At 36.0% G+C, this 15,260-nt stretch overlaps 1 protein-coding gene across 3 annotated transcripts; it reads left to right on the forward strand.

Annotated features, from left to right (window-relative positions):
* The first annotated feature begins 1,207 nt into the window (after positions 1–1,207).
* On the forward strand, positions 1,208–6,313 carry LOC137748767 (Golgi SNAP receptor complex member 1-2-like). 3 transcript variants are annotated; one of them, XM_068488948.1, is made up of 6 exons: positions 1,208–1,536; positions 2,617–2,813; positions 3,914–4,012; positions 4,147–4,218; positions 5,837–5,966; positions 6,052–6,313. In XM_068488948.1, exons 1-6 carry the CDS (start codon positions 1,404–1,406, stop codon positions 6,147–6,149), a joined length of 729 nt encoding a protein of 242 aa, XP_068345049.1. In that variant the 5' UTR covers positions 1,208–1,403; the 3' UTR covers positions 6,150–6,313. The 3 variants fall into 3 exon arrangements, with proteins under 3 accessions (XP_068345049.1, XP_068345051.1, XP_068345050.1); XM_068488950.1 differs by having other exon boundaries at positions 3,914–4,003; XM_068488949.1 differs by having other exon boundaries at positions 1,208–1,533.
* The last annotated feature ends 8,947 nt before the right edge of the window (positions 6,314–15,260 follow it).

The raw sequence follows: 15,260 nt of genomic DNA on the forward strand, positions 1-15,260 counted from the left end.
GCACCGTTCGGATATAATCTTAGTACATCAAACAAACTACACCCAGAAGGTGTTGTGCCGCTTTAACGAAGATAAAACAAAGCCTTTGAGTACTCCTATGGTCGTTCGATCGCTAGATGCAAAATGAGATCCCTTCCGTTCGAAGGAGGATGATGAATAGATTTTGGAGCCTAAAGTTCCTTATCTAAGTGCGATAGGCGCTTTATTGTACTTAGCTCAATGCACTAAACTCGACATCTCCTTCAATGTAAATCTTTTGGCAAGATATAGTAATGCACTAAACTCGATTTAAAATATGTTTAGGTTGGATGAGTAGAATTCAAGGAGAGCTTGGGTTTTTACAAATTTAACTAAGCCCAATCCATAGGGACAAGGGAGGTGTTTGCAAACAACCAGATGGTACGGTTGGTATACCATGCCAACCGAATTACCAACCATACATATCAAATTTGTACTAAAATTTTGTACCAAATGGCAATGGTATAGTAATTGTCCAAATCATACATTTCCGATAAGGTAATGGTATTCAAAATCATTACCAATTGCAATATTGTACCGAACCAGTATTAATAAGATAATATAATATTACATACTTATATATATTGTAATATTATTAACTAAAATTTGAACAAAAAATTAAATTTTGTTGTGACCTATTTTATCTGATAAAGGGAAGAGGGCCGACGGTAAGGGGAGAAGAGATAAAGATGTGTTTGTAGAATTGCGTAGAAGAATGTATGTGTTATTCCCCCTACATAGTGCCTTTATTTATAGTAATAAGAGGAAGAAGAAATCCATCATCACCAAGGAATATAAGTGTATATAGGAAAGAATAACTAGAATTAAATATAATTTAGGATTTACACAATCACACTTAAACTAGGAAAGTTTACAACACTCATCTTGAGTGTGTAAATACTCAAAGTAGATTCAACATCATGAAGAAGTTGAGGAAGTCGACTTGTTGGCACTAATTCGCCCATTCCAAGCCTAGCAACGCTAGTCCCACAAATGTTTTTTCACAATTTTCCACGTATCCTCAATCATAGGATGTGGAACCCACACATCAATTAAATGTGTCCAATTCGGAGAACTCTACTACATAGATGACCCGAATTTAGTTCGAATCTGATGGATGATGGATTTGATACTCGTGACTTAGCCGATCTTTTACTTCAGTGTAAAATATATAGTAAAATATAAACATCCCGACCCTTCATCCCTCTCTCTCTCTGTGGGAAGTAAAAAGAGAAAGCAAAATGCAGACTCTGAAGAACAAGAAGATGTTTTTTAACTGTAAATAACTGAATCAGTAGAAAGGAACAGTTGTATCACGAAACAGTCACGGAAGACGAATTGGCCAAAAGGGTTGCCGAATCTGGATCCGAAATTGGGAGGTCCAAATGACGGATTCGAATCTGGAGTTGCAGGAATCGGGTTGGGAGGAGCTGAGGAGAGAGGCCAGGAAGATTGAGGGAGATCTTGATGTGAATCTCTCTTCTTACGCTAAGCTTGGTGCTAGGTTCACACAAGGTGGTTCATTTCTTCCAACTGTGATCTTAATGTGATTAGTTTTTCAATGGACGTTGTTAATTGCTTAATTATGTGTTTTGGGTTTCGTCATTTCTGTGATTTGTGCATTGCATTTTGGTTATGGAAGGGTTTGGATTGGTGGGTTGTGGTAGTTACGCGAATTGTAGTGCTATGAAAATTCAATTTGTAGGAAGCTTTGTTTATTGTGCTAGTTAGGAATAATGGGGGTGGCTTAGTTGCTAAAATTTGGAGGAAAAGGAGCTAATGTATGTTTTTACTTTCTGTTTATCTGAATAGTAAAAGTTTAGTTTGATCGGTATCGTTAATTTGTAATTGTGAAGTTTGGTTATAGAGAATGGCAGAGGTTTCTTGAGTTTTTATGAATGAGAGAATTTTAGTTTCCTTCTAGTCAAACTGAGATCTTTTGTTATATATTTAACTATTTTAAAGGGTAAGCATTGTTGTGATCATTCTTTGGACTTATGTGTAGGGCGACTGAGTTTCACATCTTTTGGCATTTGCGTTCTTTATTAGAAGCTTTCGTTATCCTTCTTCAAGTTCTAAACATTTTCTTAAACTTTGTTTTCTGTTATGAATGAAGTTGTGTTATAATGTTTTTTTCAATGCTTTTTCTTTGATATGTTTGTTAATGATAAGTTCATCGCATTACAAATGGGATTTTTGACGACCAAATAGATAAGTTTTTCTATAAGAGGGATTGTATTAGTTGGTTGATACTAAGAACTGTTAAGATTTTAAGTAGGTTGCAGTGTGCATCTCAGGAATTTTGTTAATTTAGAAATCAAAGGCTGTCTTCTTGTGGAGCTTTCAGTTTCATTTTTTGTTAACTAGACCCTTCTTAAGTGTTTGTGAAGAAGTAAATAAGCTAATAATAATGGAGGGAATTGAGTTTCCTGGTTATCGCATGACATGAAAAAAATTGTTGCATGATGTTTTCTTTCCTAATGCTGTAACTTTTAGCTGCTAAACATTATGGCCCTATTTTTGAATATTTACTATTGAAAGCATACTTATTATCAATGAATTAACCGCCTTTATAACAATATACATTTTTGAAATCAGGTTATGTGGAATCTGGGTCACCATCTGTTAGTTCTAGCAGGTCATGGAAGTCCATGGAAATGGAGATCCAGTCATTGCTTGAGAAACTTTTGGAAACAAATGATTCAATGAGTCGATGTGCTGCATCTGCTACACCAGCTACTTCTGTAACTCAGAAGCTAGCAAGGCACAGAGACATACTTCATGAGTTTACCCAGGTTTACCTTTCTTGGACCTTCTACTTTTGGATTTCAAATTTCTAGCGTCTTGTTTTGTGTTTTCTCCTCTGCTGCAACTTATAGCTAGCTTTGGTGCATGATAGTACATGGAGATTAATAATCTTTGCATTGTTGTGGCTAGGATATGCTAGATCGTTTTACAATTGTTACAATATATGATATAATTGCATGAAAAAACTAGTGTCAAATAGTACCATATTCTAAAATGATCTTGCATGTCATCAATGGTCCCAAACCTTACACAAGTTTCGTATTTGATTAATAAATAATTGAATGGTAATACTTGTGTACTGGTGGAATGATATAATTTATCATTTTGGAGTTTCAAACCTGAATCTGACTTGACCTGGAGTTTGAAACTCTTGTAATCATTTTGAATGGAGCAAGGTGCCTCTTAAAGAATCCTTTCTCAATTTGTGTTTTTGGCACAGCCACATGTATCTTAGGTTCATCCTTAATATTATTGAAGGTGTGAAACCTAGTTGCAAACTTCATCAGGCCCTGATTATAGATATCTAAAGTAAATCTTGCATTTTGACTCGATAAGCACTTTGTGAGTTGAGGCTGTCCCATTTGCAGCTTTGAGTGAAATTTTTCTTCTATATATCCTCCGGTTTTTGGGGTGAGGGAGTAAATTAATGTTAGAGCTACAAGCCATGACAAATATGATTGTCATATTCATGGAGGTCTGGTTCAAAGGGTAATGGTTTTGATTCTTTAATCTTGTTCTTGAAGATTGAGCTCTGGTTGAATTGTAACCTTAACCTGAAGTTAAATTAGGTTCCGTATATGTCAATTTTAACTTTTGATGAGGATTTAATAATCTGGCTTTGGTAAGACATTTGAACTCGATTTTCCCATCATTCAAATGGATACTTTTGCTGGAACATGCGTGAATCATCTTGTGGTCACTTGGAATCCTAGAATCACCCCCTCCTTCTCCCACTATTTGTATTTATAGAAGAGAATTTTGTTTTTAGCTTTGTTTTGTTTGACATTGATATATTTACTTCTGTAATTAGCATTTTACCATCTGATTGAAATCTTTTCCGTTGTGAAAATGGTGATCGTCTCTTTAGGAGTTTAGAAGAATCAAGGGGAACATAAATTCATTGAGGGAACATGCGGAGCTTCTGACTTCAGTCAGGGACGATATCAGTGAGTACAAAGTGAGCATGGTTAGAACTCTGATAATTATTATAGTTTGCATGTTGTTTTTCCGTTTTTTTTTTATACTTTTTTGTCTTTTTGTCTTGATTTCTGTATGCTCTTTTTTTCTAAAATCAGGTTTGTTTTACCTCGCTTCATGCAGGCATCTGGGATTATGTCACCAAGAATGCAGATACTACGGGAAAGAGCTGCCATCCATGGAAGTGTATCGCATGTAAGTTTAAGTGCTATTTGGGGATAAATCACATGTTAGGTTATGAACCAACACAATTGCATTTTGTGCATTTCCCATGGAACACTTCCCCCTTTTCTTTCTAAAGTTGGGTCTAACTAAGGCTTATCGAGTCTACGGGCTACACATTTGGAGCACCTCCCCTCCATTCCACAAACCCTTAGTATACAGATTTTACACCTTCAAACAGGCTGTAATTTACTGCAAAGTAACAAATGTGAATATTGAAGTGTTGAGGGGAACTCAAAGTTGAATAACAAACTGTTCACCAGTCAGGACACTACAGATTGAAAGTGTGCCCACAAATTTTCCTTGGGTCGAATATCTGGCTACGTAATGCTTGTGATGCATTCCTTATGCCGATTTTCTTGTCTTAGATAATCCCCCAAGTCGATGGTATTGGAGTTACAAGTAGGATGTGCTTGGCCGGGTGATTCTGACATTGGTGGTAGATTTTTTTGCACTTTCTGGTGGGTGGTTTTCTATTGTGAAATAGTTTCTCTTTCTTAGCAGTACGTGCTTATTTGAAGTGGAATATTTACGGGAGTAGGAATAGGATAACATTGAACGTTGTGAATTGCCTTTGTGTAATCTTATTTTCAGAAAACCCATATTTTAGCTGCCCTCCATCCTGCAAATTTACTACAGTCAATTTGTGGTTGGTGTTCTGAGACTTGCAGCTCTAGAATTTGTTTTATGTTGATATTTTCCCCTTTTATACATCCTGTTAGAAATGGATGGGTTTTCCACATAGAAGTAAAGTGAAATAGAAAGTTTCCCTAACCTTTGCCAGTGGCACTGAGTATGCTCAATTGGTTTCCACTTTCCAACAATGTATATCAAAGTCAGAGAAACACCCACTGTTGCTTTGAAATTTAGAAAGAGGAAGAACATATTTGATCCTAACCATTAAATGGAGTAAGTATTTAGGAATCTGCATGAAACCGTACATATTAGACCGTAAAGTTCGGGCCCGGAAAAATAAGAAGGAAAAGATGAACTTTCCCATCCAACCAATTTTGTTTTAGTATGGTGATTTGCTACCTAGTTATCAACTATGGTTGGTCCCTTAAATCTAAGGTAGAGGGTCATACATGGTGGATGATTGTACCAAGATCGGAAAAGTAGTGCTTTAAGCTCCCCCAATTTTGGCATGATGCTTCCTTTGCATCAAAACAACACACAGGACACTTTTTTGAAGCACTCTATATTTCTACGTATTGGTTCGCTGCACTTGGACTTAACTTTTTCTCCTATGGTAAATATTGGACTCAGTTTCTGCTTTCAAATGAAAGTCGGTTGTTGGAAGTCCTGTTTACAACAACAACAACAACAAAGCCTTATCCCACTAAGTGGAGTCCGCTATATGAATCCAACAACGCCATTGCACTCGGTTTTGTGTCATGTCTTCCGTTAGATCCAAGTAATCTAATTATTTTCTTAGAGTCTTTGTCCAAGTCTTCCTAGGTCTTCCTTTACCCCCTTGTTCTTGAGCCTCTGTCTCGTAATCGCATCTTCTAACCGGAGTCATGGGAAGTCCTGTTTATCTTTATAAAATAAAATAAAATATTCTTTGATACATATGTTCATGTCTGTGCAGATAGATGAGGTGATTAGTCAAGCTCAAACAACACGAGCAGTCTTGGGCTCTCAAAGGGCTCTGTTTGGAGATGTTCAAGGGAAAGTGAAAAATCTAAGTGACAAGTTCCCTATAGTCCGTGGCCTACTCGGTACTTTTTGAAACAATTTACGCTATTCATTTCCATCTTCTGATGTGACTTTATATCCATCTTCTGTTCACTTTTTTCTTCGCAGGTTCAATTCGAAGGCGGCGATCAAGAGACACACTTATTTTGTCTGCAGTCATTGCAGCTTGTACCTTGTTTCTTATTATCTACTGGCTTTCAAAATAATTATATGAGTGAGATTTGTCGATATAGAAAGTTATAAACGACGGTACCTCTCTAGGGATTTTTGCCTCTGTAATTTCTTGGGACAAATTTTTTACATGTTTCAAAAGTTTGTGGTACCTTTTCTATGGTGCCATTTCAGTGAATTATATTTATGCTTCTATACAGACTAACTGTTCAAAAAATGGAGCTCGAGAAAAACTTCATGGGTTCATATCCTTACTCTCTGTCCCTCTCTTCTGCCATGTCCCCTCCCTCGTGTGATACGTGACATGTCAGGCGAGGACTAGAGAGAATGGGCATGAACCCGTTACAAGTAAGTTATCATTGTTTGAAATTAGATATCAAAATCTGAACTAAATCAAACTAAATCCTGCAACCGCACACTGGCATTATTTGTTTTTATTCTGTCATACCTAAAGACACATTTTCTATGTCTTAACATGGGACTTCGTGGTGCATCATGTGAAGTGATATGAGTTTTGGTCGATTGGTTCCTTGGGTGAATGGTCCATCTGGGGTCTTAGTCCAGAAGCAGTCCAAAAGTGCTGTGGAAAAAAGCCTAATCAAATCTACATTTTGATGGAGCTGCTACAGCATGCAAAATCAAGAGAATTTATTCCAAATGTTGGAGTGATTTTGGGACATGTTTTGTTGAGAGTCAATAAGAGAGGATTTTATTGATGAAAACATTAACTAATGAACGAATAAAAATGTAAAGGGACAACAAAGTTGGATGAATTGAAAGCAAAATTAATTCTCCAAACCCCACATGCAAAAAAACATGTTTGGATGCTGGGCAGGTAAATTAGGTCAAGTTTTGAATTTTAGACACCAAGATGAGGAACAATGGCAGACCATGTGTGTTTTTTTTTTTTTCTTTTTCTTTTTTTGGGAACAAACGATATTATGTGCAACAAGGTGGAGAGGGGTGGGTTTAGCCTCACAATAGGTTAGCAATAATGTGATTCAAATTTGTTTTTAACGAGAATCGAACCTAAGACCTCTCACTTACAAGTAAAGAAGGATACCACTAGACCGTGGTACTAAGTGATGATAGACCATGTGAATGTTGGAGTGTGGCGGCAAAAGTGATAAATGACTAACCAAACAAATCGAATTTAGGGCAAATTGAACATTAGGGAAACAATTTCAACACAGCAAACACTGTCAACATGTATTTCAAATAGTTACTCTACTCTTATATATAATGCGACCTGTTAGGTCATCCGCAATGCAAAACTAATACGATACATTCCTAAACCTAGACCTTTAGTCCAGTCTAAAAATAAAGAGGCATTTGTTGATTTGCCACATGAACTTGTATACAACTGCCAATTTCCCCCATGAACTTTAATTTTAGCCGATTACCCACTTGAACTTTTTTAATTAGCCAACTTCCCCCTTGAACTTTTATAAATAGCCAATTCCCCCCCTGACGTTAGATTTTGAAAAACTTTCATTTAGTTTTTCATCCATCCAATTTTTCATCCTTTTTGCTTTCATACAGTTGTCATGTGTTGTTCTATGATCAAAATGGATGGAAAATTGGATGAAAATTTTTAAAATCCAACACTAGGGGGAAATTGGCTATTTATAAAAGTTCAAGAGGGTAATTGGCTAAAATTATAGTTCAAGGAGGAAATTGCCTGAATATAAAAGTTCAAGGAGGTAATCGGCTAAAATTAAAGTTCAGATGAGGAATTGGCAGCTCCATACAAGTTCAAGGGATAAATCGACAAATATGCCAAAAATAAAAGGGGGAGTTAATGGGAGGAGATGTGGCTCTGGTATTGCATAGAAAAAGGTTGGAGTTTTGGAGTTATGCGGCTTTTAGTTGCATCCATATCCATATGTAAGAACAAAAAAAAAAAAAAAAAAAAAAAAAAAATGATATTCGAAGTGGTAAGGAATGATCGTACCACGTAAAGAACAGGATCTCCAAATAAAATATAGCAATTGGTATTCGGTGCAACACATTGAGGCTCTATATGTACTTCATCGCGTGCTCCTTACTTTCATTTATTTTGTTATTAATATGATTGGTGCAGTATAATCGTTCATCTTATATTATAATATGAATGGTGCAAATTCATCGCCATTCCTATATTAACACACACACACACACATATATATATATATGAATGGTGTGGCATTATCCCCATTTTCATAATAACAGTCATTATCTTTAAGTTTTGGTATTTATGGGAATGATGCTGAATTAAAGCCCTTGTCACAATCATTCTTATTTAAAGCAATTTATTTATAGTGCCTGGAACTACCACCCTTTGCTTTAATTTACCTATTGTATTACATTTTGTTATGATGTGTATATACTAGGACCCAAAGTTTCTTGATCAAATTAGAGCCTGAAGTTCCTCGATCCTCATCATATAAAAATTGGACCCGAAGTTCTTTGATCAAATTTAAAACTTGAAGTTTTTTTGAATCAATTGAGAGAGCAGTAGTTCCTCAATTTCATTGAAATGACAACCATAAGCGTCTTAGCCACATACTAGTAAATGAGGACCAAAGTTCTTTGATTCATGTAAATAAGGACCATAAGTTCCTTAATCCATGTACAGACCAAGTATGGCATAAATTCCAAATATATGAACCTAAAGGTTTTAACAATATTGTCGATATCGAGAATAAATCTTGAGTACATATGTATAATGTTTTGACTTTGTTGAGGCTCAAAAATGTCACACGCAAGCCCAACCAAGCCTCGAAGTGCAATTGTCATGCAAGCCTCTATTGAAGCCCAAGTACATACCATGCTACAGTAATTAGACTAGATCACGCCATGCGTATTTACAATGCTAATCATTATTCATGGTAAGATAAGCTCAAGGGACATGCCCGGGGCTTGTTAAGTGAATTGTGGTGTGAATGGTTACAGAAGTTCATTAGGCCTATGTGGAGTCAAAGATTGTGGAAGACTTTGGGTTGCTTGGGAGCCCAAAAGTCCAAGCCCATAACCTTTGTATTCCACTTGGGTAAGTTTGAGAAAGAACTAGCCTGGTTTGCCTCTTTCCCTAGCAAGCCAACCCTTTTAGTTAGGCATTTAATGCTGACTTTCCCTTCTTAGCTTGCATAGACAACCAATGTGTGAAAGCCATGAGGTGCTTACCTGAAGTAGTGCCTGCGAAAGGCTGGCCTAGAAAAGTTACGCCTCAGGAAGAAACAGACTGCAGGTTTCAACAGTACATCTAACTTACACCGAAAGGGAAATAGTATGAGAGCTAGGGAGAAAGGAAAGGGAAGCCCAAACCATAAAGGATATCCTTTTGAAGCCTAGAGAAGAACGCTTCACTTTTAAAAGGATGAGGGAGAACCATGTGAGAAAAGAAGAAAGACAAGGGCAAGAATGCACCATGAAGAGCAAGCTTCCTCTAAGTGCAGGAAACCCTAGTTCTTTAGAGATAAGCCTTCCTTTCATCCTAAGCCTTCCAATAATCACCAAAACCACCAAAACTATAAGAAACCCTAGATTTGCTATTTTGATACCATACAGCCAAGAATCACCTCTCTCTTATGCCAAACTAGTGGGCTTTTAACTTCCACACCATGCATCATTCGTGCAAGTCATAATTTATTGTGATTACTTAGTCATTCTCAGTATTTGTTAGTTTAACAAATACTCTTCAGTCATCTAGTACTACGTTCTAGTGGTATTCCTTTTCACATGTAAGTGAGGGATCTTATGTTCAATTTTCAGCAAAGGCGAATTTGAACCACATTATTGGTAGCCTATCGTGAGGCTAAGCCCACCCCTTCCCTCTTAGTGTAGATAATGTCATTTACTCAAAAAAAAGTTAAAAAAAAAAAAAAAAAAAAAACTCCTCAAAGCCACCAGGATCAGCACACGAAGCACTCGTTAGTGCACTCAGAAACACTCAATCAATGCCTAGGGAAACACTTTGTCAGTGCCCGAAAAAACACTCCATCAATGCCAAGGAAAACACTCCGTCAGTGCCCAGGGAAACACTCTATCGACGTCTAGGGAAACACTCTATCAGCGTCTAGGGAAACATTCTATCAGCACTGAGGGAACCATTTCATCAGCACTGGAAGCATTTCAGCGCTGGAAGCACTTAATATAACACAAGACCAAGCTTCCAAGAGCTACTGGAAGAAGAACAAAGAATTCCTTAGGACTTGTTTTTCCTTTAGGATGCTTTGTGCGTAGCTCTTGCTAACTCAGAAATGGGGGACATGAAGGTTTTGGCTCGTCTCTTTACAACACAAGCCCATCAAAGTCTTCAACACAAACCCCTTAATAGACCTGAAGTTCAAAATATAAAGAACTTGAAGTTCTAACACCTCGTGTGGACATGTGTATATATGGAATGAATTAATTATCCCAACATCTGTCATACCTCCATTTGGGAATAAGAAAATGGTGAACTTAACAAAACTCGATTTTGTTACCATCGACATCTTAGGCATGCAAGAAATACTTTCATGGTTTCATGATGCCCGAGAATTCATGTGGAAACATACGATATTAGGAAATATCTTTGTTTAAAGGCTCACTAATTCATAATAATGGAACCAAAAGTTTACATAGTTTCCTATTGTTTCCTATGTCTAACAAGCTGAACTAGAAGTTTCAGGCATGTATAAAACCAGAAACGAGAGAACTTTTCTATACATACCATGCATACACATAAGTTACAACTACAACAAGGAAAAAAGAAAAGACTTTTTATAAACATTGATCATATGAAGCCTTAGTACTTGACAAAACTCCTGAAAAGGGAGGCACTGGGTACCTTCAAAATATAGCCACGAACCTCTGGTGGTCACTTGAAACCGACTTTCGAATTCTTGCAGTTGATCGAGTTTTATTTTTATGTTCATCAAGTAATTATTTGCAAGCAGACCGACCCTGGCCCAGTGCAACTAAGACGACCGCTCGAGGCCCAAAAAAACAAGGGGCACTAAAATAAACTATGTTGGTTTGTGTGTATATATATATATATAGGTTTTGTTTTGTTTTGTTTATCTATAAATAAACGCTCATAATAGCAGTATATTTGAGATGCCAGAGTGGTATTGAATGATTTTTTTTTGTTTCCTTTCCATCCCAAGTTCAATTCCTTATCTCGCCATAAAGGGGGTAATTTTCCTTCTTCTTTTTTTCATGTCTACTTTAAACAACAAAGAAACAGTAATTGGGTTATTAAATGTGGCATTTCTAGTAGTGGTTTTTTGTTATTAGTTTAAGTTTATTTGCAAACTCAGGTTCAAGTTTGTCTAAATATAAATTAGGGTTTTTTTTATTTATTATTTATTTTTTAATCTATTGGCAATTTTTCATGTTTAAGTAATAAAGTGTTGTTATTCTTTATGGGAACTGTTATTGGCACTCCAAAAATTTTATTTTGCACTCCTTACAATTGTATTTTTCTTTTTAAATATAGAAAGTTTGGAGTGGAAATGAGAATTTTGGAGTACCAATAACAATTCCCATTCTTTTTTATTGAATAAAATTTTGTTATTGATGGTCCAAAAATATCATCTTACACTTATGTGTATAATTTTTCCCTTATGATTTTATATATTTGGAATGAAATGCAACCTTTCTAAGAGCTCGAAAAAGAAAATAGAGTTGAATTGCAATATATATGTGATCTTTGGTAGTAGCATTTTTTCCTTTTCGTTTATTGACGTATAAAAATTAGAGATTTTTTTTTTGAGTACATCAATATTTTTACACTAGGGGCGAGTTCGGCTAAGTCACACAATGGGCAACCTAGTTTGGTATCAAATTTGTCATCCACGAGATTCGAACCTATAAGACCTCTCACTTCTAAATGAAGAGGAATACCATCAGACCGTAGTATTGAGTGGCAAAAAAAAAAATTAGAGATTTTAAATATAAAAAAATCAAAGGTCTCATAATGTGCAAGTGGCTTGTAAATTAATTAGTTAAGAGGGTTCACGTTCGCACACAAGGTCTCATGTTCGAACTTCCTCACCATAGTTTTGATGAATTTAATGTAGATGATCCTATCATTTGTCAAAAAGGTCCATAATGTGAAAAAGTCTACTTTCTTTAGTATTCGATCGACTACATACAAATACTAAGACAAATAGTTACTTTATGTGAAGTTATGATAGGCCATAACTTTTGGTGTTGCCCAGGACCTCAAAAAACTCGGGATCGGCCTTGTTTGCAAGTGTGTGCAACTCTCTACTCTCATGCTTGAGTCCTCTAATCTCTTGTTGAAGATTTACTACTTAGCTATTAATGATTCAACTTGGTGAGTTCGAGCAAGTATACGTTGGTCCATGTTGGATATAGAACTCGTACACTTAACACTTAAAGCCAAAGAGCCTTGAACAGTCAATTTATCGAATAATTTTGGAAGTAATATTTTATCTTTGAGAGCGAGAAGGTTCCTAACTATTACCTTGGCGGCTATATCATTCTTTGTCACAGAGTCTCCAATTATAAGAGGACCATAAGAGGATAAGAAGGATGGACGCCTGTTCATCTTTTGCAATATTCAAATCAAAACAACAATCATATGGGCAAGCTCAAAGAAAAAGAAGTTAGATAAATTGAAATCTCAGAAATACAACAGAGGTAACTTCCACAGTTGGGCAACTTTCCGAGCCTGCATTTTGGATACAATTGATGCCTCTATAAAAGCAGAGGCAATAGGGCAACTTGTTAAAAAATTGAAAGGAGGACACCTCTTTCTGAATTTCAAAAGCCCAGATTTTCCTAAATAAAGTTCGTTTGCATTTCTCAGATGCAATCTTAACTTTCCGGATATCAAGGACAACTATGCCAAAATATCTCTTATAACATTTAAACGCGTGAATTTTACTATTCAACTAAATTGCCAACATTAGTAGATGCCATGATCCAATGGCACCGCCATCTGCTATTGGAAAAACATATTAATGTTGATCTCCGTCCTCTATGGCAAGGCAATGCCCAACTCCTCTTCCTTGCTGAGAATGCATTTTCAACCAAACCTTTCAAAATACTTAGCTTTCTTTCTCTTTGAGAATGCCTCTTTAACCAAGTCATTCCAAATGCCAAACTCATTTCCTCAGCAAGAAAATATTTTTGATTGAGAAGTTTTACATCACTGTCAAATTCTTTTACTGTTTTTCTTCAAGAGCAAAAGTATCTCATATTATCAGGGACGAGAGCAAAAGTATCACATATCATGCCTTGTCTTTTCGTTTGCCCTTGCTCTTGCCTATAAGACAAGGGGAACTAAGGCAATAGTTGAAATTTGAAATCAAACTTTCAGCCTGGAACTGATTACCTAGAATCTCACCTGATTGCTTACCTTGCATTGTTCTCGAGTAATCATCTTCAACTATTGTTGGCGTGGGTAACCAACACCTCAAAACAGTTTATATGATGTTGACTCTTTACACTAAAGATGCTAAGCATGAATGAGTCACCCATAAGTGAGGTTTTGAAGGATCATTCACAGGCAAAATGTTGGGTACCACTTCTGTTGTGCTTGAAGATGGAGCAAAATGATCAATGATAAACCCACAAAAGTTCAAAGGGAGAACATGAGTGGCTGACTAAGTGAATGTAAGATAAAAGTTCAATGATAGGAATCCTACTAACAACTTCAGCAAACTCTACTTGAGTCTATGACGACCAAAGGGCAAGAAAGACTTCAACTATTATTCTGTCTCATCAATTTATATCATTTCAATGATGTACAAAAGTTAATACAAATCTTGGCGATTACTAATAAGTTACCAAATGCATTAACAAGTTATAGAGATGCCATATGAATTGAAGTCTTAATAAGACAATCCATGGACTTAACACTACTAAACTGTTGCATGCCCGTAGCATGACAGTCACCGTATGAATTCAAGTCCCAAAAGGACAATCAGTGGATATGGCAATTTAACTATGTATGATGCTTGAAGCATGATGGACGTAAAGTTCCAATGAATCAACTCCCTAGAAGTAGAGAACAATATCCAAGCTCTGTAACACTCTAGAGGAGGTTATGATTCGAATTCTCCAGATAATTCATCTAATAAGAGATGACTGTCCTAGAAGAGACAATGTATATCTCTAGAAGAGGCAAGGATATCCAAAACAATGGAGTGCTTAAAAACTATGCACACACATGCACATGAGAATTATGGGATCACGAATTGACGATAACAAATGTTAATTTTGGTTTTATAGTAGCTACTAGATTCATCAATTAGTTGTGCTCATATTGAGCCATGTTCTTTTGTTTGTCAACAAAAAGAAAAATTATTAGCCAAAATGGAGATAAGTAATTGCATAACAATTTAGTAAGAACGTGGAAAAACAGACCTATAGTGCAAATCACCAAATGATGTTGAACCAAGAAGGTTATATACATATGGGCATTTGTAATATAGTGAAGTACACTCACATGGTATGACACAAGACTCCTAGTTAAAATTTGAAATTGTAATACACTCTTGGAAACATGATTTCCCATTATGAAACTTGTTTGTTTCACTAGAGAATTATATATATTATATGAAGGCTTATGAAATGCCCAAAGCATATCACCATAAGTAAATCCCTTAAGTGTGCATATAAGCAAATTGCTCTGTATAAATTCCAAGGGAGAATGTGTGTGAAGTGTAGAAAATCCCAGAAAAGGTAAATCACAAAGTATGTACTTAATACTAATGAATGATATAAATTGCCTTAATCACTCATAAGAGATACGATGAATTGATACTTGGTCCAGAAGTACCATATCTTAGTGAAATATGTATCTTACTGTATTTATCATTCATCCTTATTTCCTATGAAGCACAATACCAACATATTGGTATTGGAATGAAACGAAGCTTACCTATTGAAATTTTTGGGAAATTATAGACATGTTCTTGTTCTATTTCAATAAACTTGCTAATAGTCATGGTCTTATCAGGCAAGTAAAATCTGAATATCCCTCTAGCATGTATAAAAATCGCCCACAAAAAGAATTAATGGAAGAAGGAGATATTAATGCGTCCAAAACTAATATGGTACACAACCTCACCAACTACATGCTAGACTTTTCACTTCAGAAATTCAAGAATTGCACCGACATGCATTGACTTGATGACAAGTTAGTTAAT

This window comes from Pyrus communis, chromosome 10 (genome assembly GCF_963583255.1).
Source record: "Pyrus communis chromosome 10, drPyrComm1.1, whole genome shotgun sequence".
NCBI lineage: Eukaryota > Viridiplantae > Streptophyta > Magnoliopsida > Rosales > Rosaceae > Pyrus > Pyrus communis.

Bases quoted from the DNA above. Each gene is read 5' to 3' on its own strand.
- LOC137748767 (XM_068488948.1), top strand. From the start codon at position 1,404: ATGACGGATTCGAATCTGGAGTTGCAGGAATCGGGTTGGGAGGAGCTG. The intron at 4,219-5,836 runs GTAAGTTTAAGT...ATGTCTGTGCAG, and splicing joins TCCATGGAAGTGTATCGCAT to ATAGATGAGGTGATTAGTCA. The intron at 5,967-6,051 runs GTACTTTTTGAA...TTTTCTTCGCAG, and splicing joins TATAGTCCGTGGCCTACTCG to GTTCAATTCGAAGGCGGCGA.